At 41.5% G+C, this 22,755-nt stretch overlaps 2 protein-coding genes across 2 annotated transcripts; one reads left to right on the top strand and one right to left on the bottom strand.

The window, feature by feature from the left end:
• Window positions 1–404: 404 nt before the first annotated feature.
• Window positions 405–6,289, top strand: LOC311150343 (protein LSM14 homolog B-like). Its single transcript, XM_084187751.1, has 9 exons — window positions 405–631; window positions 955–1,118; window positions 2,288–2,420; window positions 2,571–2,759; window positions 3,085–3,168; window positions 3,322–3,483; window positions 3,729–3,867; window positions 4,016–4,176; window positions 5,873–6,289. The coding sequence occupies exons 1-8, from the start codon at window positions 511–513 to the stop codon at window positions 4,167–4,169; spliced, it is 1,146 nt and encodes a 381-aa protein (XP_084043877.1). The 5' UTR covers window positions 405–510; the 3' UTR covers window positions 4,170–4,176; window positions 5,873–6,289.
• A 160-nt stretch (window positions 6,290–6,449) lies between these two features.
• Window positions 6,450–22,636, bottom strand: LOC311150345 (proteasome subunit alpha type-7-like). Its single transcript, XM_084187753.1, has 7 exons — window positions 21,295–22,636; window positions 9,358–9,484; window positions 7,589–7,713; window positions 7,399–7,521; window positions 7,194–7,313; window positions 7,023–7,085; window positions 6,450–6,916 (listed from the first exon to the last, which is right to left on the bottom strand). Exons 1-7 carry the CDS (start codon window positions 21,388–21,390, stop codon window positions 6,830–6,832), a joined length of 741 nt encoding a protein of 246 aa, XP_084043879.1. The 5' UTR covers window positions 21,391–22,636; the 3' UTR covers window positions 6,450–6,829.
• Window positions 22,637–22,755: the final 119 nt, after the last annotated feature.

The raw sequence follows: 22,755 nt of genomic DNA, 5'->3' as shown, positions 1-22,755 counted from the left end.
CGCTCGAGAGAGAATTTGTAGGCTAAATGCAATTTTAATAAAGTTTAATAAAAACATCTATAGGCCTATACAATTATTATATATTATTTTGTTTCAGTCATAGTGTATATTTGTTTGGATTAGCCTATTGACATTTAGCCTAGTTTATAGGCTACAATAAATCCTATAGAATGGAATTGCATGAACTCGGAATAGCATATTTCCAGCGACACTTAGCCAATATTCCTTGGCTATATGCCATCAATAACTGTTACATACAGAGTATAGTTGATGAAGTTCCAATTAACTTGTAGCTATCACTTTTTTCAGAACATGCAATCCAACCATGACTCCTTGAGGCACAGGTGCACCTGTAAATGAGAAGGCGTGGCTCACCTTGGTGTGATGGTCCATAAATTCCCTCTCATGAGCCGCATGTTGTCTTGCTGTCATGTGAATCAAAATTTTTTTAAACAACGCAGAGATTAGGCTTCTTGACGATTACTTGTTGCCATCAGTTCACCCGCTACCATGAGCGTCGGGACTCCTTATATCGGCAGTAAAATCGGCTTGATTTCCAAAGCTCTAAATCGGTATGAGGGCATCTTATACACCATTGATACCGTGAATTCAACGGTGGTGTTGACAAAAGGTAAATTATGTGAGCGGCCAAAGAGACGCATATTCACTCTCAGACAGCAGTAGTAGTCAAAGAAGACATGTTTGCTCCTAAAATAAGTCATTGTGATCACATGTGGCACTACAAATAGATGTTGGAGCCCATACTTCACACAGGGACAATGTGGGCTGTGAAAGTAACGTTTCTAGTTTGGTCATTTAGGTCTACTGTTATTGTATTTTACCGGATAGTTTATTTGGTTTGTGTCCAGTTATGTCAATGGATTGCATAGTGAAAACATAACATCTGATTTGGCCTGTCAATTAACTTCCATGATTTCTCTTGTTCATGTGCAGTGAAGTCATTTGGATCAGAGGGCCGACTCACAGACAGGCCAACCCCTCCCAAAGATGACGTCTATGAGTACATCATATTCAGGGGAAGTGATATCAAAGATATCTCATTGTGTGAGCCTCCAAAATCTCACCATGGCCTGCCCCAGGACACTGCCATAGTGCAGGTAGGCAGACAGGCTATGCCTAGCTCGCAAACTCTAGGCGGCATTCGGCCTTCTCCCTACTGTTCTCAGCCATTAGATTTGCCCAAGACTGCCTAGTGTGAACTACGATACTGACGCTGTGTTTTAGCGTTTAGAAACGTCAATCATCACTTGCGATACTGCTTTTGAAACATATGGCCATTTCATCAGGGAGAAAGAGTCGTTTAAATAATAAAGAGAAACTTACTGTAGCAGTTTTGCACAGATCAATACAGTGTTGCCAACTCCTCAGTAAGGAAAGTAGCTATTGGCTGTCCTAAAATACGCTAAATGACGTCATCACCTAATTTGCGTAATTGGCCATGTACATGTAATTGTACGCTGTAGGAGAGAGGAAAGCCAGGGCGGGATCAGCCAGCGGCGGCTTCCCGCATGCGCAATTCATTTGCAGTCTGGACGCGGAGGGGTGAACATCTCCTGCTCTGACTGCATCGAGAGGACAGGGCCGCCTGTGAGTGCTTTGGGACCGGAGTAACAAAGCACCCGCTGCTCGTTGAGAAGATTAAGAACAATACGTGCTTTCATGTCGGACTCTCCAATAACACCAGAAAAAGTCGCTAGATTTGTCGCATTTTTTAAAATGTGTCGCTAGAGGGGTCTGAAAACTCGCTAAATATAGCGACAAAGTCGCTAAGTTGGCAACACTGCAGCTATGGGTGCCTCATCCAACAAAACTACACTTCCGCTACATTTCCAGAGTTGGCTTACACAGGCGTTTGGAGCATGCTAGATAGCTAATTAGCACAGGTGGTCGCTTGTCTTCCATCTGTTTTCCGTAACATGGAGATATGGCCTTGTGTGAACACTAACCCTAAGGTCTTTATCAATTTAACCTTTTTACTTTTTCAAATGTATTTCTCGGTGTCGTGTAATGAAAGATAATTGCCGTCTGCTTCCCAGGCTGTACCGCAAACGACACGTGTTAATGTTTAGATTGAGCATCCGGGTATTAACAAAACTCCCCACTACAGAAGACGCCTTCGTCCAATGACTTGTGTAATGTAATTGAGTCATGATCAAGTGCTAGGCTATGCCATGAGGCCGTCCATGTATCAGTGTTTTGAGTAAATTATTTATCAATTTGCTGTATTCTTTCCTCGTTTTTTTTTTTTTTGGGGGGGGGAGTTCAGTCATCACTCAGCACATCAGCGTCCTCCTATAATCCAACTCCAGGACCAATCAGTCCCTACAGGATCCCATCTTATAACCAGCTAGCAGCCAACTATCTGCTCAACCAGCAGTATGCTGCAGCCCTTGGTCTGGGTGAGTCAGTGAATAACAGACAGGGAACTGTTGGGAATGATTCAAATTGCAACACTATTCATTTGAATGATAAAATCCATTATCGGGTGCTTGCTTCCAATGATGATATACAACCTCTCTCTTGGACCTGTTCATTCCTGGTCTCCTCAGGTGGAACTCCAGGCCCTCAAGTGAGAAGGGGTCCTATGGTGGAGCAGGCTGTCCAGACTGTGCCTCTAGATGAGCCAGGGCAGAAGAAAGGCCAGAGTGTGTCTCAGGAGCAGCGCAGGGAGACCAGTAGGCCCATGCAGCGAGCTGCACGAGTGAGCCCACAGCCCCAGAGACGCTCTGGACTAGGCAGTAAGCAGACTGGGGGCAAGCTGGGATGGGCTGATTGGGGGGCTCGGTATTTACTTTATCCATGTAGAATATGAAAAATAAAAGGACCTGAATGTGTGTTATTCAGCTTTTGCATCGTAGAAGATGCACTACTTCCCATAGTATGTCAGGCATAATGCCTGATTTTGAATTTTTAAACTAATGTAATTTCACTTGTTTGCTCTGGTTAAGTTGTAGACGTAATAAAAAATTACCCATGTGCAAAAACATACATTCATACTGTAAAACTGAAGGCCAATACTGTATGACTATGTAATGTGATTGACAACTTGTTTTCTACGATCAGGTGGGTCCGATGTACAGCGTCAGCGTACAACTTCCCAATCCCAGAACAATGATGAGAACAGGCCACCACCAAGGAGGAAACAAGGTAATCCCCCACTGTAATGGGTGTCTTTTTAGCTCTTGGGTCAGGGACAAATGTCATTTGCTTTAGATGGTTGTATAGTAAACCCTTTGGTTGTAGAATTTCTCATACCTTAGAATGAATGACTTATCAAATTCTTTCCATTTTGTCCTGCAGGAGCTCGTAGGCCCAGGAATCGTAATCAGGGCCAGCTCCTTGTGAAGAGCTCCAAGCCTAGCACACTCAAGTTTGAATCAGACTTTGACTTTGATTCTGCAAACGCCCAGTTCAACAAGGAAGAGCTGGAGAGGGAGATGCAGGACAAGTTGAACATCAAAGGTTGGTTGCATTAAAATAACCACAGGTCCGTCACCATGTGACAAATGGGCCTCTGTGCTTTGTACTGTAGTTGCAGGAACGCGGCAATTCGATCATGATTTGGCCATCACTGATTGGGGAAATTACTGCAAAAGGGAACTTCTATCTCTGGTGGAAATGTATCCTTTAATTTTTGTCTGGTATCATCTGCAAGCTTTTCAGAACCATGGTTAGTCATTGTTCATCCATGCTTGCATTTTTACTAGAAACAAAGGATGAAGGGAAGGTGAAACCAGGAGTAGAAACTGGTGAGAAGACAGTGGAGAGGGATCCATTTGGGCCCAAGTGCTACTATGACAAGGCCAAATCCTTCTTTGACAACATCTCGTCAGACCATAAATCCAGGTGAATTTATATTTATTTTGTAAATGTGCTCTAAAAGTGACTAACCTATCTATTATGCTGTCTGAGTCAATTTCATGTCACAAAATGCTTTCGAAGATCTGACTACGTAGTCTCTGTGCTTGTTTAATCATGTTACACTATGACCCAGACGCACTACCTGGGCAGAGGAGAGGAAGCTGAATGTTGAGACCTTTGGGGTTCCTGGCCGCTTCCTGAGGTTCCGTGGGGGCTACCGCAGCCGGAGAGGGCTAGGGTCAGCACAGCGCCGGCCCTCCCAGCGAGCTGGGACTGGGAGGCTGTGAGGGTCAAGTGAGTAAGGACGTGCGTGTTTATTCAAAAGCCTGGGTACAGTGGGGAAAATAGTATTTAGTCAGCCACCAATTGTGCAAGTTCTCCCACTTAAAAAGATGAGAGGCCTGTAATTTTCATCATAGGTACACGTCAACTATGACAGACAAAATGAGAGAGAAAAAATCCAGAAAATCATTGTAGGATTTTTAATAAATGTATTTGCAAATTATGGTGGAAAATAAGTATTTGGTCAATAACAAAAGTTTCTCAATACTTTGTTATATACCTTTTGTTGGCAATGACACAGGTCAAACGTTTTCTGTAAGTCTTCACAAGGTTTTCACACACTGTTGCTGGTATTTTGGCCCATTCCTCCATGCAGATCTCCTCTAGAGCAGTGATGTTTTGGGGCTGTCGCTGGGCAACACGGACTTTCAACTCCCTCCAAAGATTTTCTATGGGGTTGAGATCTGGAGACTGGCTAGGCCACTCCAGGACCTTGAAATGCTTCTTACGAAGCCACTCCTTCGTTGCCCGGGCGGTGTGTTTGGGATCATTGTCATGCTGAAAGACCCAGCCACGTTTAATCTTCAATGCCCTTGCTGATGGAAGGAGGTTTTCACTCAAAATCTCACGATACATGGCCCCATTCATTCTTTCCTTTACACGGATCAGTCGTCCTGGTCCCTTTGCAGAAAAACAGCCCTAAAGCATGATGTTTCCACCCCCATGCTTCACAGTAGGTATGGTGTTCTTTGGATGCAACTCAGCATTCTTTGTCCTCCAAACACGACGAGTTGAGTTTTTACCAAAAAGTTCTATTTTGGTGTCATCTGACCATATGACATTCTCCCAATCCTCTTCTGGATCATCCAAATGCACTCTAGCAAACTTCAGACGGGCCTGGACATGTACTGGCTTAAGCAGGGGGACACGTCTGGCACTGCAGGATTTGAGTCCCTGGCGGCGTAGTGTGTTACTGATGGTAGGCTTTGTTACTTTGGTCCCAGCTCTCTGCAGGTCATTCACTAGGTCCCCCTGTGTGGTTCTGGGATTTTTGCTCACCGTTCTTGTGATCATTTTGACCCCACGGGGTGAGAACTTGCGTGGAGCCCCAGATCGAGGGAGATTATCAGTGGTCTTGTATGTCTTCCATTTCCTAATAATTGCTCCCACAGTTGATTTCTTCAAACCAAGCTGCTTACCTATTGCAGATTCAGTCTTCCCAGCCTGGTGCAGGTCTACAATTTTGTTTCTGGTGTCCTTTGACAGCTCTTTGGTCTTGGCCATAGTGGAGTTTGGAGTGTGACTGTTTGAGGTTGTGGACAGGTGTCTTTTATACTGATAAGTTCAAACAGGTGCCATTAATACAGGTAACGAGTGGAGGACAGAGGAGCCTCTTAAAGAAGTTACAGGTCTGTGAGAGCCAGAAATCTTGCTTGTTTGTAGGTGACCAAATACTTGTTTTCCACCATAATTTGCAAATAAATTCATAAAAAATCCTACAATGTGATTTCCTGGAGAAAAAAAATCTCAATTTGTCTGTCATAGTTGACTTGTACCTGTGATGAAAATTACAGGCCTCATCTTTTTAAGTGGGAGAATTTGCACAATTGGTGGCTGACTAAATACTTTTTTTCCCCACTGTATATATTGCTTGCGACTGCGTCTATCCAGGCAAGGCTAGTAATGTTGTTGTTTTTTTACCCCACAGGCCTCGTTTGAAGCTTGGGTTACCTTGTGCTTGAGTTGCCACGACGTGTTTGTGTATGTACATTTGTTTTTGTAGTTAAATATAACATTTTGCAGTCCATTATTTTTCTCTACCAACATGAAGTGTTTTGAAATGAAGAAACATTGAGAATTTATTTTTACTCTTGGGACCCCACACCTGAATAAGTATAGAGAAGCTAAATGCATTGCTGTTTCTTTATTTTCTTTGAGCCTAAGGTACATTTTGGCTTTTGCATTTGAATTTGCCTGTGCTTTTCATCCTTTTCTGTATTCTGATAAATGGATGACATGCAAACTTTCTAAACTATTCAAGGAATCAATTTGAAGATTAAATTGGTGAGGGGAAAATAGTTAAAGGTATTGTTAATATTACTTAATATAATTATATATAACTTAATTAAAACAGAGCAAATGTCTGCCATAAATATTGAATTCCCATGTATTGGTTTGTTTTCTATCATTTTGAGAATAAGTGTTCAATTGTTTAAAATCTAATAAACATGGGAAAAGGCTTATTTTCTTGTTCATGTTCTGTGTTCAATGATAGTAGGTGGAAGTTGTAGTTTTTAAATGCAGATATTTATTCATTACAAGAATAAGGTAAAATCTTAAGTTTTCATGTGATCCATTAGGGCAGCAGTGTTTCTCAATCCATTCCATTGGGACTCCCAGGGTGGGAGCATTTGTTTGAGCTCAACACTCAGTACCTTGTGAGTGCTGGAGAGTCTACCCATCACTACCATAGCCTGTCTGATTCAACCAAACAAGAGCCTGCTGATTAGTCAAATCAGGTGTTTGTGCTGGGCTAGAATAAAAATATGCAATCCTTGGGGGTCCCTCCAGCAATGGATAGAGAAACGAAGAGATTCCTGATGCAATATTGAAGATGGACAAAGGCACATGTTTGTTTAATCATGACTGGTCAATCAAAAAGGGTTCATGTTTTCTTCTTTTGTTTCTCTGCTTTCTCCTTTTCTGTTTCAATAGCTGTGACATATTCCTCGATTTCCTCTTGGACCAGAATCTATTTACAGTGGAAAATAAGTTATTAGGGGAACATTTTAAGTTGCATTATTACACAGGTGAGAGCCTCTGGTGGATTTGCTGAGGTGTCACGATTTCAAACAGACCTTCATTGATTCATCCCGCTTCATAATGGCTAGCTCAATGTTCTTTCCCCCTGACTGGACAACCTGCGAACACGGGGAGCAAACCTTGTGACGGAGGAATATCTTTGCTTTGCTTTCCAATCACTACATTGTTGCCATCAAATGTTAGCTCTAGAGTGGTGTAAGCCTCACCTCAAGTAGCGCTCTGATGGCAAGCTTAATGGTGTCTGTATCGGACTCCATATCTTCCTCTTTATAGTTTTTCTCTAGAAACTCCCGAACAGTCTTGGCAGATCTTCCAATGGCATTTGCCTATGTACACAAATACATTTTGTTTTCCACATTTTGAAGCATCTTATCAACGATTCAGATGTATGGGTCAGAAAAACACCCCTACCTTCCAGGCATGGTATGTTCCTGAGGGGTCTGTTTGGTACAGATGGGGTGTTCCATCGAAATCAAACCCCACAATGAGGGAGGAGATGCCAAAGGGCCTTCGTCCATTGCTTTGGGTGTAGCGCTGAAAGTCGGAATATATAGAAGTGATGTATCCGCATGTGTGTATTTTGTGTGTGTGTGTGGGGTACCTGTTTTATGCTGGAGATGTAGCGTGTGATGTACTCTACTGTCGCAGGGTCTTCCACTGTGAGCCTGTGACTCTGACACTCCACCCTGGCCCTGTTAACAATGATCCTGGCATCTGCGGTCAATCCTGCAGGCCATTTGATAAGGAGAAAGTATGTTACACCAATTAAAAACCTCACCCAACTAGGTGAAAAATCGAATTGCTCAATTTCAGCATTAACATTACATTTATCATTCAAAGTAGGCCTATAGTGCCTTCAAAGTATTTGCACCCCTCGACTTTTTCCACATTTTGTGCTACAAGGTGGGATTAAAATGGATTTAATGTACATTTTGTCAACTATCTACACAAAATACTAATGTCAGTGGAAGAAAAAATTAACATTTTAAAATCTTTTGGTATTCTTGATTAGATAAGTATTCAACCCCCTGAGTCAATCCATGTTAAAATCACATTTGGCAGCAAATACAGCTGCGAGTCTTTCAGGGTACATCTAAGAGTTTTCCACACCTGGATTGTGCAACATTTGTCTGTTTTTTTCATTGATTGTTGATCATTGCTAGACAACCATTTTCAGGTCTTGCAATAGATTTAAGTAGATTTAAGTCAACTAACTCAGCCACTCAGGAACATTCACTGTCGTCTTGGTAAGCAACTCCAGTGAAGATTTGGCCTTGTGTTTTCGGTTATTGTCCTGCTGAAAGATGAATTCATCTCCCAGTATCTGGTGGAAAGAGGACTGAACCATGTTTTCCTCTAGGAATTTGCTTATGCTTGGCTCCATTCTGTTTATTTGTAATCCTAAAAAACTCCCCATTCCTTAACGATTACAAACATACCCATAACATGATGCAGCCACCACTATGTTTGAAAATATGGGGAGTGGCACTCCGGAATGCATTGGATTTGCCCCGAAACATAACACTTTGTATTCAGGACGAAAAGTTAATTCCTTTCCCACCATTTTTGCAGTATTACTTTAGTGCCTTGTTGCAAACAGGATGCATGTTTTGGAATATTTTTATTCTGTACAGGCGTCCTTCTCACTGTCAATTAGGTTAGTATTGTGAAGTAACTACAATGTGACATCCCTGAGCGGTTTCCTTCCTTTCTGGCAACTGAGTTAAGAAGGACGCCTATATCTTTGTAGTAGCTGGGTGTATTGATACACCATCCAAAGTGTAATTAATAACTTCACCATGCTCAAAGGGATATTCAAATGTCTGTATTTTCATTTTTTTACCCATCTACCAATAAGTGCCCTTCTTTGCGAGGCATTGGAAAACATCCCTGGTCGTTGTGGTTCACTGCTTGACTGAGAGACCTTACAGATAATTATATGTGTGGGGCACAGAGATGAGGTAGACGTTCAAAAATCACGTTAAACACTTATTGCACATAGAGTCCATGCTACTTATTATGTGACCTGTTAAGTACATTTTTACTCCTGAACTTATTTAGGCTTGCCATAACAAAGGGGTTGAATACTTACTGACAAGACATTTCAGCGTTTCATTTTTTTATTAATTTGTAAAAATGTAAAACATTATTCCACTTTGACATTATGGGATATTGTGTGTAGGCCAGTGCCAAACCTCAATTTAATCCATTTTAAATTCAGGTTGTAACACAAAGTGGGAAAAGTCAAGGGGTGTGAATACTTTCTGAAGGTACTTGTAAAATGTTGATGACAAATTATAATCAGACAAACGGTAATTACATATTTGCAATCACCACTTTGGTGTGCACTGTCCTATGTTTAAAAGTTACCTGCAAAGGCCATGAAGACATGGTTGTCCAAGGAGCAGATTTTGCGCACAGTTCTGTCATCTTGGAGCTTGGCAACAGATTTCTTCTCCACTCCTAGAACAACAACATTTTTTCCTCGCACTCCAACCTGTAAAATAATTAAGCATAATTGATACAGTTGCGCCAGTTGGAGCTCAATTTGGGTAGTGCAGTCCAAAACATGTTTTTCCTATTTTTGTGTATGTATATACACAGTTGAAGTCGGAAGTTTACATACACCTTAGCCAAATACATTTAAACTCAGTTTTTCACAATTCCTGACATTTAATCCTCGTAACAATTCCCTGTCTTAGGTCAGTTAGGATCACCACTTTATTTTTAAGAATGTGAAATGTCAGAATAATAGTAGAGTGATTTATTTAAGCTTTTATGTCTCACGTTCCCAGTGAGTCAGAAGTTTACGTACACTCAATCAGTATTTGGTAACATTGCCCATTCCTCCTGACAGAGCTGGTGTAACTGAGTCAGGTTTGTAGGCCTCCTTGCTTGCACACGCTTTTTCAGTTCTGCCCACAAATTTTCAATTGGATTGAGGGCCTTTGTGATGGCCACTCCAATACCTTGACTTTGTTGTCCTTAAGCCATTTTGCCACAACTTTGGAAGTATGCTTGGAGTCATTGTCCATTTGGAAGACCCATTTGCGACCAAGCTTTAACTTCCTGACTGATGTCTTGAGATGTTGCATCAATATATCCACATAATCTTCCTTCCTCATGATGCCATCTATTTTGTGAAGTGCACCAGTCCCTCCTGCAGCAAAGCACCCCCACAGCATGATGCTGCCACCCCCGTGCTTCACGGTTGGGATGGTGTTCTTCGGCTTGCAAGCCTACCCCTTTTACCTCCAAACATAATGATGGTCATTATGGCCAAACAGTTCTATTTTTGTTTCATCAGACCAGAGGATATTTCTCCAAAAAGTATGATCTTTGTCCCCATGTGCAGTTGCAAACTGTAGTCTGGCTTTTTTATAGTGGTTTTGGAGCAGTGGCTTCTTCCTTGCTGAGCGGCCTTTCAGGTTATGTCGATATAGGACTCGTTTTACTGTGGATATAGATACATTTGTACCTGTTTCCTCCAGAATCTTCACAAGGTCCTTTGCTGTTGTTCTGGGATTGATTTTCACTTTTCGCACCAAAGTACGCTAATCTCTAGGAGACAGAACGCGTCTCCTTCCTGAGCGGTATGACAGCTGCATGGTCCCATGGTGTTTATTCTTGCGTACTATTGTTTGTACAGATGAACGTGGTACCTTCAGGCGTTTGGAAATTGCTCCCAAGGATGAACCAGACTTGTGGAGGTGTACATTTGTTTTTCTGACGTCTTGGCTGATTTCTTTTGATTTTCCCATGATGTCAAGCAAAGAGGCACTGAGTTTGAAGGTAGGCCTTGAAATAGATCCACAGGTACACCTCCAATTGACTCAAATTATGTAAATTAGCCTATCATAAGCTTCTAAAGCCATGACATCATTTTCTGGAATCTTCCAAACTGTTTAAAGGCACAGTCAACTTAGTGTATGTAAACTTCTGACCCACTGGAATTGTGATACAGTGAATTATAAGTGAAATAATCTGTCTGTAAACAATTGTTGGAAAAATTACTTGTGTCATGCACAAAGTAGATGTCCTAACCGACTTGCCAAAACTATAGTTTGTTAACAAGAAATTTGTGGAGTGGTTGAGAAACGAGTTTTAATGACTCCAACCTAAGTGTATGTAAACTTCCGACTTCAACTGTATATATATATATATATATATATATATATATATATATATATATATATATATATATATATATATATATATATATATAATATATATACAGCTCTGGAAAAAATTAAGAGACCACTGCAAATTGTTCTTAAAGCAGCATCTCTACATGTATGACAGCCATTCCATTCCAGTGTCTGTTGAATTCCAACACAGGCCCACTCATTCTACTGAATTAGGTACTAATTAGGTGATCACCTGAACCAAATCTTATTTAACAAGGAAAAGTATAAAAACCACTGCTGTGGTCATCACTATCCTCTTGCAATAGGACCAGCTGGATGGCAAAAACAGTGCTAATAGTACCTCAAAAGTAATATTAATTTAAAAAATAACTATTGACCATGCCAAAAGAGTTGAAAAGGAAAGTTTTGAGTGAGGAAAAGAAGGGTTCAATTCTGGCTTTACTGGCAGAGGGATACAGGTGAGCGTCGGGTTGCTTCCATCCTTAAAATGTCAAAGATGGCGGTTCATAAGAACAAGGTCAAGCAGCAGACATTGGAGACAACAAAGCTACAGACCGGCAGAGGGCGAAAACGACTCTCTACTGACCGGGATCACCGCCAACTCATTCGAATGTCACTCAACAACCGTAGGATGACATCAAGTGACCTACAAAAAGAATGGCAAACGGCAGCTGGGGTGAAGTGCACGGCGAGGATGGTTCGAAACAGGCTCCTAGGGGCAGGGCTGAAGTCGTGCAAAGCTAGAAAAAAAGCCCTTCATCAATGAGAAGCAAAGAAAAGCCAGGCTGAGGTTTGCAAAAGACCATAAGGATTGGACTGTAGAGGACTGGAGTAAGGTCATCTTCTCTGATGAGTCCAATTTTCAGCTTTGCCCAACACCTGGTCGTCTAATGGTTAGACAGAGACCTGGAGAGGCCTACAAGCCACAGTGTCTCGCACCCACTGTGAAATTTGGTGGGGGATCGGTGGTGATCTGGGGGTGCTTTAGCAAGGCTGGAATTGGGCAGATTTGTCTTTGTGAAGGACGCATGAATCAAGCAACGTACAAGGTTGTCCTGGAAGAACTTGCTTCCTTTTGCTCTGACATTGTTCCCCAACTCTGAGGCTTGGTTTTTCCAGCAGGACAATGCGCCATGCCACACAGCCAGGTCAATCAAGGTGTGGATGGAGGACCACCAGATCAAGACCCTGTCATGGCCAGCCCAATCTCCAGACCTGTACCCCATTGAAAACTTCTGAAATGTGATCAAGAGGAAGATGGATGGTCACAAGCCATCAAACAAAGCCGAGCTGCTTGAATTTTTGCGCCAGGAGTGGCATAAAGTCACCCAACATCAATGTGAAAGACTGGTGGAGAGCATGCCAAGACGCATGAAAGCTGTGATTGAAAATCAGGGTTATTCCAACCAAATATTGATTTCTGAACTCTTCCTAAGTTAAAACATTAGTATTGTGTTGTTTAAAAATGAACATGAACTTATTTTCTTTGCATTATTCGAGGTCTGACAACACTGCATCTTTTTTGTTATTTTGACCAGTTGTCATTTTCTGCAAATAAATAAATTTTTATTTGGAATTTGGGAGAAATGTTGTCAGTAGTTTATAGAATAAAACAAAAAAATTAATTTCACCCAAACACATACCTATAAATAGTAAAACCAGAGAGACTTATATTTTTGCAGTGGTCTCTTAATTTTTTCCAGAGCTGTATATACAGTTGAAATCGGAAGTTTACATACACTTAGGTTGGAGTCATTAAAACTCGTTTTTCAACAACTCCACAAATTTCTTGTTAACAAACTATAGTTTTGGCAAGTCGGTTAGGACATCTACTTTGTGCATGACACAAGTCATTTTTCCAACAATTGTTTACAGACAGATTATTTCACTTAGAATTCACTGTATCACAATTCCAGTGGGTCAGAATTTTACATACACTAAATTGACTGTGCATTTAAACAGCTTGGAAAATTCCAGAAAATGATGTAATGGTTTTAGAAGCTTCTGATAGGCTAATTGACATCATTTGAGTGAATTGGAGGTGTACCTGTGGATGTATTTCAAGGCCTACCTTCAAACGCAGTGCCTCTTTGCTTGACATCATGAGAAAATCAAAAGAAATCAGCCAAGACCTCAGAAAAGAATGTAGACCTCCACAAATCTGGTTCATCCTTGGGAGCAATTTCCAAACGCCTGAAGGTACCACGTTCATCTGTACAAACAATAGTACGCAAGTATAAACACCATGGGACCATGCAGCCATCATACCGCTCAGGAAGGAGACACGTTCTGTCTCCTAGAGATGAACGTACTTTGGTGCGAATAGTGCAAATAAATCCCAGAACAACAGCAAAGGACCTTGTGAAGATGCTGGAGGAAACCGGTACAAAAGTACCTATATCCACAGTAAAACGAGTCCTATATCGACATAACCTGAAAGGCCGCTCAGCAAGGAAGAAGCCACTGCTCCAAAACCACTATAAAAAAGCCGGACTATGGTTTGCAACTGCACATGGGAAAAATATTGTACGTTTTGGAGAAATGTCCTCTGGTCTGATGAAACAAAAATAGAACTGTTTGGCCATAATGACCATCGTTATGTTTGGAGGAAAAAGGGGAATGCTTGCAAGCCGAAGAACACCCTCCCAACTGTGAAGCACGGGGGTGGCAGCATCATGCTGTGGGGGTGCTTTGCTGCAGGAGGGTCTGGTGGACTTCACAAAATAAATGGCATCATGAGGAAGGAAAATTATGTGGATATATTGAAGCAACATCTCAAGACATCAGTCAGGAAGTTAAAGCTTGGTCGCAAATGGGTCTTCCAAATGGACAATGACCCCAAGCATACTTCCAAAGTTGTGGCAAAATGGCTTAAGGACAACAAAGTCAAGGTATTGGAGTTGCCATCACAAAGGCCTGACCTCAATCCTACAAACCTACAAACCTGACTCAGTTACACCAGCTCTGTCAGGAGGAATGGGCCAGAATTTACCCAACTTATTGTGGGAAGCTTGTGGAAGGCTACCCGAAACGTTTGACCCAAGTTTAACAATTTAAAGGCAATGCTACCAAATACTAATTGAGTGTATGTAAACTTCTGACCCACTGGGAATGTGATGAATGAAAAAAAGCTGAAATAAATCATTCTCTCTACTATTATTCTGACATTTCACATTCTTAAAATAAAGTGGTGATCCTAACTGACCTAAGACAGGGAATTTTTACTATGATTAAATGTCAGGAATTGTGAAAAACAGAGTTTAAATGTATTTGGGTAAGGTGTATGTAAACTTCCGACTTCAACTGTATATATACAGTGGGGAAAAAAAGTATTTAGTCAGCCACCAATTGTGCAAGTTCTCACACTTAAAAAGATGAGAGAGGCCTGTAATTTTCATCATAGGTACACGTCAACTATGACAGACAAAATGAGAAAAAAAATCCAGAAAATCACATTGTAGGATTTCTAATGAATTTATTTGCAAATTATGGTGGAAAATAAGTATTTGGTCACCTACAAACAAGCAAGATTTCTGGCTCTCACAGACCTGTAACTTCGTCTTTAAGAGGCTCCTCTGTCCTACACTCGTTACCTGTATTAATGGCACCTGTTTGAACTTGTTATCAGTATAAAAGACACCTGTCCACAACCTCAAACAGTCACACTCCAAACTCCACTATGGCCAAGACCAAAGAGCTGTCAAAGGACACCAGAAACAAAATTGTAGACCTGCACCAGGCTGGGAAGACTGAATCTGCAATAGGTAAGCAGCTTGGTTTGAAGAAATCAACTGTGGGAGCAATTATTAGGAAATGGAAGACATACAAGACCACTGATAATCTCCCTCGATCTGGGGCTCCACGCAAGATCTCACCCCGTGGGGTCAAAATGATCACAAGAACGGTGAGCAAAAATCCAAGAACCACACGGGGGGACCTAGTGAATGACCTGCAGAGAGCTGGGACCAAATTAACAAAGCCTACCATCAGTAACACACTACGCCGCCAGGGACTCAAATCCTGCAGTGCCAGACGTGTCCCCCTGCTTAAGCCAGTACATGTCCAGGCCCGTCTGAAGTTTGCTAGAGTGCATTTGGATGATCCAGAAGAGGATTGGGAGAATGTCATATGGTCAGATGAAACCAAAATAGAACTTTTTGGTAAAAACTCAACTCGTCGTGTTTGGAGGACAAAGAATGCTGAGTTGCATCCAAAGAACACCATACCTACTGTGAAGCATGGGGGTGGAAACATCATGCTTTGGGGCTGTTTTTCTGCAAAGGGACCAGGACGACTGATCCGTGTAAAGGAAAGAATGAATGGGGCCTTGTATCGTGAGATTTTGAGTGAAAACCTCCTTCCATCAGCAAGGGCATTGAAGATGAAACGTGGCTGAGTCTTTCAGCATGACAATGATCCCAAAAACACCGCCCGGGCAACGAAGGAGTGGCTTCGTAAGAAGCATTTCAAGGTCCTGGAGTGGCCTAGCCAGTCTCCAGATCTCAACCCCATAGAAAATCTTTGGAGGGAGTTGAAAGTCCGTGTTGACCAGCGACAGCCCCAAAACATCACTGCTCTAGAGGAGATCTGCATGGAGGAATGGGCCAAAATACCAGCAACAGTGTGTGAAAACCTTGTGAAGACTTACAGAAAACGTTTGACCTGTGTCATTGCCAACAAAGGTTATATAACAAAGTATTGAGAAACTTTTGTTATTGACCAAATACTTATTTTCCACCATAATTTGCAAATAAATTCATTAAAAATCCTACAATGTGATTTTCTGGATTTCTTTCCCCTCATTTTGTCTGTCATAGTTGACGTGTACCTATGATGAAAATTACAGGCCTCTCTCATCTTTTTAAGTGGGAGAACTTGCACAATTGGTGGCTGACTAAATACTTTTTCCCCCCACTGTATATATATATATATATATATATATATATATATATATATATATATACACACAGTGAGGGAAAAAAGTATTTGATCCCCTGCTGATTTTGTACGTTTGCCAACTGACAAAGACATGATCAGTCTATAATTTTAATGTTAGGTTTATTTGAACAATGAGAGACAGAATAACAACAACAAAATCCAGAGAAACGCATGTCAAAAATGTTATAAATTGATTTGCATTTTAATGAGGGAAATAAGTATTTGACCCCTTTGCAAAACATGACTTAGTACTTGGTGGCAAAACCCTTGTTGGCAATCACAGAGTTCAGACGTTTCTTGTAGTTGTCCACCAGGTTTGCACACATCTCAGGAGGGATTTTGTCCCACTCCTCTTTGCAGATCTTCTCCAAGTCATAAAGGTTTCGAGGCTGACATTTGGCAACTCGAACCTTCAGCTCACTCCACAGATTTTCTATGGGAGTAAGGTCTGGAGACTGGCTAGGCCACTCCAGGACCTTAATGTGCTTCTTCTTGAGCCACTCCTTTGTTGCCTTGGCCGTGTGTTTTGGGTCATTGTCATGCTGGAATACCCATCCACGACCCATTTTCAATGCCCTGGCTGAGGGAAGGAGGTTCTCACCCAAGATTTGACAGTACATGGCCCCGTCCATCGTCCCTTTGATGCGGTGAAGTTGTCCTGTCCCCTTAGCAGGAAAACACCCCCAAAGTATAATGTTTCCACCTCCATGTTTGACGGTGGGGATGGTGTTCTTGGGGTCATAGGCAGCATTCCTCCTCCTCCAAACACGGCGAGTTGAGTTGATGCCAAAGAGCTCCATTTTGGTCTCATCTGACCACAACACTTTCACCCAGTTCTCCTCTGAATCATTCAGATGTTCATTTGCAAACTTCAGACGGCCCTGTATATGTGCTTTCTTGAGCAGGGGGACCTTGCGGACGCTGCAGGATTTCAGTCCTTCACGGCGTAGTGTGTTACCAATTGTTTTCTTGGTGACTATGGTCCCAGCTGCCTTGAGATCATTGACAAGATCCTCCTGTGTAATTCTGGGCTGATTCCTCACCGTTCTCATGATCATTGCAACTCCACAAGGTGAGATCTTGCATGGAGACCCAGGCCGAGGGAGATTGACAGTTATTTTGTGTTTCTTCCATTTGCGAATAATCGCACCAACTGTTGTCACCTTCTCACCAAGGTGCTTGGCAATGGTCTTGTAGCCCATTCCAGCCTTGTGTAGGTCTACAATCCTGTCCCTGACATCCTTGGAGAGCTCTTTAGTCTTGGCCATGGTGGAGAGTTTGGAATCTGATTGATTGATTGCTTCTGTGGACAGGTGTCTTTTATACAGGTAACAAACTGAGATTAAGAGCACTCCCTTTAAGAGTGTTCTCTAATCTCAGCTCATTACCTGTATAAAAGACACCTGGGAGCCAGAAATCTTTCTGATTGAGAGGGGGTCAAATACTTATTTCCCTCATTCAAATGCAAATCAATTTATAACATTTTTGACATGCGTTTTTTTCTGGATTTTTGTTGTTGTTATTCTGTCTCTCACTGTTCAAATAAATCTACCATTAAAATTATAGACTGATCATTTCTTTGTCAGTGGGGAAACGTACAAATTCAGCTGGGGATCAAATACTTTTTTCCCTCACTGTGTATATATATATATATATATATATATATATACAGTGGGGAGAACAAGTATTTGATACACTGCCGATTTTGCAGGTTTTCCTACTTACAAAGCATGTAGAGGTCTGTAATTTTTATCATAGGTAGACTTCAACTGTGAGAGACGGAATCTAAAACAAAAATCCAGAAAATCACATTGTATGATTTTTAAGTAATTAATTTGCATTTTATTGCATGACATAAGTATTTGATACATCAGAAAAGCAGAACTTAATATTTGGTACAGAAACCTTTGTTTGCAATTACAGAGATCATACGTTTCCTGTAGGTCTTGACCAGGTTTGCACACACTGCAGCAGGGATTTGGGCCCACTCCTCCATACAGACCTTCTCCAGATCCTTCAGGTTTCGGGGCTGTCGCTGGGCAATAAAGACTTTCAGCTCCCTCCAATGATTTTCTATTGGTTTCAGGTCTGGAGACTGGCTAGGCCACTCCAGGACCTTGAGATGCTTCTTACGGAGCCACTCCTTAGTTGCCCTGGCTGTGTGTTTCGGGTCGTGGTCATGCTGGAAGACCCAGCCACGACCCATCTTCAATGCTCTTACTGAGAGAAGGAGGTTGTTGGCCAAGATCTCGCTATACATGGCCCCATCCATCCTCCCCTCAATACGGTGTAGTCGTCCTGTCCCCTTTGCAGAAAAGCATCCCCAAAGAATGATGTTTCCACCTCCATGCTTCACGGTTGGGATGGTGTTCTTGGGATTGTACTTATCCTTCTTCTTCCTCCAAACACGGCGAGTGGAGTTTAGACCAAAAAGCTCTATTTTTGTCTCATCATACCACATGACCTTCTCCCATTCCTCCTCTGGATCATCCAGATGGTCATTGGCAAACTTCAGACGGGCCTGGACATGCGCTGGCTTGAGCAGGGGGACCTTGCGTGGGCTGCAGGATTTTAATCCATGACGGCGTAGTGTGTTTCTTTGAGACTGTGGTCCCAGCTCTCTTCAGGTCATTGACCAGGTCCTGCCGTGTAGTTCTGGGCTGATCCTTCACCTTCCTCATGATCATTGATGCCCCACGAGGTGAGATCTTGCATGGAGCCCCAGACCGAGGGTGATTGGCCGTCATCTTGAACTTCTTCCATTTTCTAATAATTGCGCCAACAGTTGTTGCCTTCTCACCAAGCTGCTTGCCTATTGTCCTGTAGCCCATCCCAGCCTTGTGCAGGTCTACAATTTTTTTCCCTGATGTCCTTACACAGCTCTCTGTTCTTGGCCATTGTGGAGAGGTTGGAGTCTGTTTGATTGAGTGTGTGGACAGGTGTCTTTTATACAGGTAACAAGTTCAAACAGGTGCAGTTAATACAGGTAATGAGTGGAGAACAGGAGGGCTTCTTAAAGAAAAACTAACAGGTCTGTGAGAGCCGGAATTCTTACTGGTTGGTAGGTGATCAAATACTTATGTCATGCAATAAAATGCAAATTAATTACTTAAAAACCATACAATGTGATTTTCTGGATTTTTGTTTTAGATTCCGTCTCTCACAGTTGAAGTGTACCTATGATAAAAATTACAGACCTCTACATGCTTTGTAAGTAGGAAAACCTGCAAAATCGGCAGTGTATCAAATACTTGTTCTCCCCACTGTATATACTACCAGTCAAACGTTTGGACACCTACTCATTCAAGGGTTTTTCTTTATTTTTACTATTTTTTACATTGTAGAATAGTGAAGACATCAAAACTATGAAATAACACATATGGAATCATGTAACCAAAAAAGTGTTAAACAAATCTAAATATATTTTATATTTGAGATTCTTCAAATAGCCACCCTTTGCCTTGATGACAGCTTTGCACACTCTTGGCATTCTCTCAACCAGCTTCATGAGGAAGTCACCTGGAATGCATTTCAATTAACAGGTGTGCCTTGTTAAAAGTTAATTTGTGGAATTTCTTTCCTTCTTAATGCGTTTGATCCAATCAGTTGTGTTGTGACAAGGTAGGGGTGTTATACAGAAGATAGCCCTATTTGGTAAAAGACCAGGTCCATATTATGGCAAGAACAGCTCAAATAAGCAAAGAGAAACGACAGTCTATCATTACTTTAAGACATGAAGGTCAGTCAATACGGAAAATTTCAAGAACTTTGAACGTTTATTTAAGTGCAGTCGCAAAAACCATCAAGCGCTATGATGAAACTTGCTCTCATGGGGTCCGCCACAGGAATGGAAGACCCAGAGTTACCTCTGCTGCAGAAGATAAGTTCATTAGAGTTACCAGCCTCAGAAATTGCAGCCCAAATAAATGCTTCACAGAGTTCAAGTCACAGACACATCTCAACATCAACTGTTCAAAGGGACCGTGTGAATCAGGCCTTCATGGTCGAATTGCTGCAAAGAAACCACTACTAAAGGACACCAATAAGAAGAAGAGACCTGCTTGGGCCAAGAAAAACGAGCAATGGACATTAGACCGGTGGAAATTTGTCCTTTGGTCTGGAGTCCAAATTTGAGATTTTTGGTTCCAACCGCTGTGTCTTTGTGAGACGCGGTGTGGGTGAACGGATGATCTCCGCATGTGTAGTTCCCACCGTAAAGCATGGTGTAGGAGGTGTTATGGTTTGGGGGTGCTTTGCTGGTGACACTGTCTATTATTTATTTTGAATTCAAGGCACACTTAACCAGCATGGCTACACATCATTCTGCAGCGATACGCCATCCCATCTGGTTTGGGCTTAGTGGGACTATCATATGTTTTTAAACAGGACAATGACCCAACACACCTCCAGGCTGTGTAAGGGGTATTTTACCAAGAAGCAGAGTGATGGAGTGCTGCATCAGATGCCTCCACAATCCCCCGACCTCAAACCAATTGAGATGGTTTGGGATGAGTCGGACGGCAGAGTGAAGGAAAAGCAGCCAACAAAGCTCAGCATATGTGGGAACTCCTTCAAGACTGTTGGAAATGCATTCCAGGTGAAGCTGGTTGAGAGAATGCCAAGAGTGTGCAAAGCTGTCATCAAGGCAAAAGGTGGCTATTTGAAGAATCTCAAATCTAAAATATATTTTGATTTGTTTAACACTTTTTTTGTTACTACATGATTCCATATGTGTTATTTAATAGTTTGATGTCTTCACTATTATTCTACAATGTAGAAAATAGTAAAAAATTAAGAAAAACCCTTGAATGAGTAGGTGTGTCCAAACTTTTGACTGGTACTGTATATTATATATATATATATATATTAATATTATATTTCCACACTGTTGGAATAATTCTGTGAAATTGTGAAAATGATGATAATGCACTTAGTGTAAGAGTTTGAAATGACCACCAGAAATGTCAGCTTGTTTGGCTGGGTGGGGTTTTGGACAGCCTGGTTATTAGACCAATAGCAAATGGAGTTTGCCCTCCTCTCTGCCAATAACAGTTAGTTTTCTAAGAAGCTATTTTTGTTACTTTTTTAAAATATACATATATATATTTAAAACAATCACAGTAAGGTACTGTTACCCAGACATTATTTGATATTGAGATTTTTTAAAACGGCTGCATTGGAACTTTAATAAGAACATAACGTGAATCTATATGGTACTTACAGCAGTTGAACCTTTTTTGACCGCTTCCTGTGCGTAGTCCACCTGGAATAAGTGGCCATCAGGTGAGAACACTGTGATGGCACGATCGTAGCTCATCTTTCATTCAATTCACTTTTGCATAAAATATTATTTCTGTGTCCTTGACTTGCCTACGCTCTATAAACAAAAGTGAAAGTAATCAGACTGAAGGGAACAGCATATTCAAATTGAACACAGCGCCTCATCCTGGTCATGTCTAGAAGGATACAGCTTTTGTAAAATTTGACGTCAAAAGTAGAATATTTGTATTTGTATTTTCGCTAACACTAACCCTTTTCCAAATTTAAACCTACTTCTCCTAACCTGCTACGTTAATGATCCTAACCTGCTAAGTAAATTATCCTAAAACGAATGTTGACAAAATCTGTATCCCTTCTAGACAAAACCCCTCATCCTGACTTCTGTCAAATATATTTTTATAACTAACCCAGGATAAACCACAGTTTATCGTTTCCAATGGGAACAAATGAGTCATAGTGGGCAGAACAAGCATGAGCATGTATTTGCATATTTCCGTTAGGGAACTATGCCTACTCTGTAAAGTGCGCATGTACAATAACTCAATTCGCCCTTGTACTCCTTCTAAACAACGCAATTTGGCAAAGGGTAAAAGCTACCTAATTTAGTCCACTCGGTTCGTAACAGATTCTAGTTTTGGGAACAGGAAACTGTATTGAGATCAAATGAGAAAAATTAAAAAGTTAGCATAATGTCAACCAAAATCCATCTTCTCCCACTGCCGGCCACCAGGCTTCCTCTCATCACCATATTTGGTAGTGAGTGGAAACGCCAACCGGATGCTTCACACTTACACATCCAGTGAAATATCTGTATTATTGTTCTATCTGTGTGGAACCGCCAACGTTTGATTTATTGCGGCCATCCACCTGTTGCTGTTTACGTTGGAGAGCGAGGGTAGTAAATCAAAAAACACCCCTACCACAGTTTCTAAACCCAGATGCGCAACATCGCGAGACTTCCTGGAACGCTTGCGAAACAGACTAGGACCTGGGTTTGGAAGTCAATGAGAAGTGAAAAATTCTTCCCTAGATGTTATTTTTCTAGAAATCTAAAAGGTACAACCTAGATTCAAGCCAATCTCTTAGGTAGTTGAGAATGTTATTACTCCAACCTCGTGAAAGTGACAAACGGATACATTTTCGTCAAAAACAACTTTATATCGAAGGAGTGCCTTTGATTTTGACGACCTCCACCAGCGAAGTTCGGCGCGAGACGACCCGATTACGTGTTTTTACGCATTAGTTTAGCTAGCCAATGTCGCCATGACATCGCCTACAAGTGTGATCGGGGATTTCTATTGGAGAAGCAGTTATACCAAGATATAACTAACCCAAGATAGCTAATCTGTGTCGTTCACAGTGGGCGCAAATTAAGCATAGTGGGCAGAACAAGCAAGGAGGT

This window comes from Coregonus lavaretus, assembly GCF_964263955.1.
Source record: "Coregonus lavaretus genome assembly, chromosome: 22".
In the NCBI taxonomy this organism is placed as follows: domain Eukaryota; kingdom Metazoa; phylum Chordata; class Actinopteri; order Salmoniformes; family Salmonidae; genus Coregonus; species Coregonus lavaretus.
This window is presented reverse-complemented; position numbering and strand designations above follow the sequence as displayed.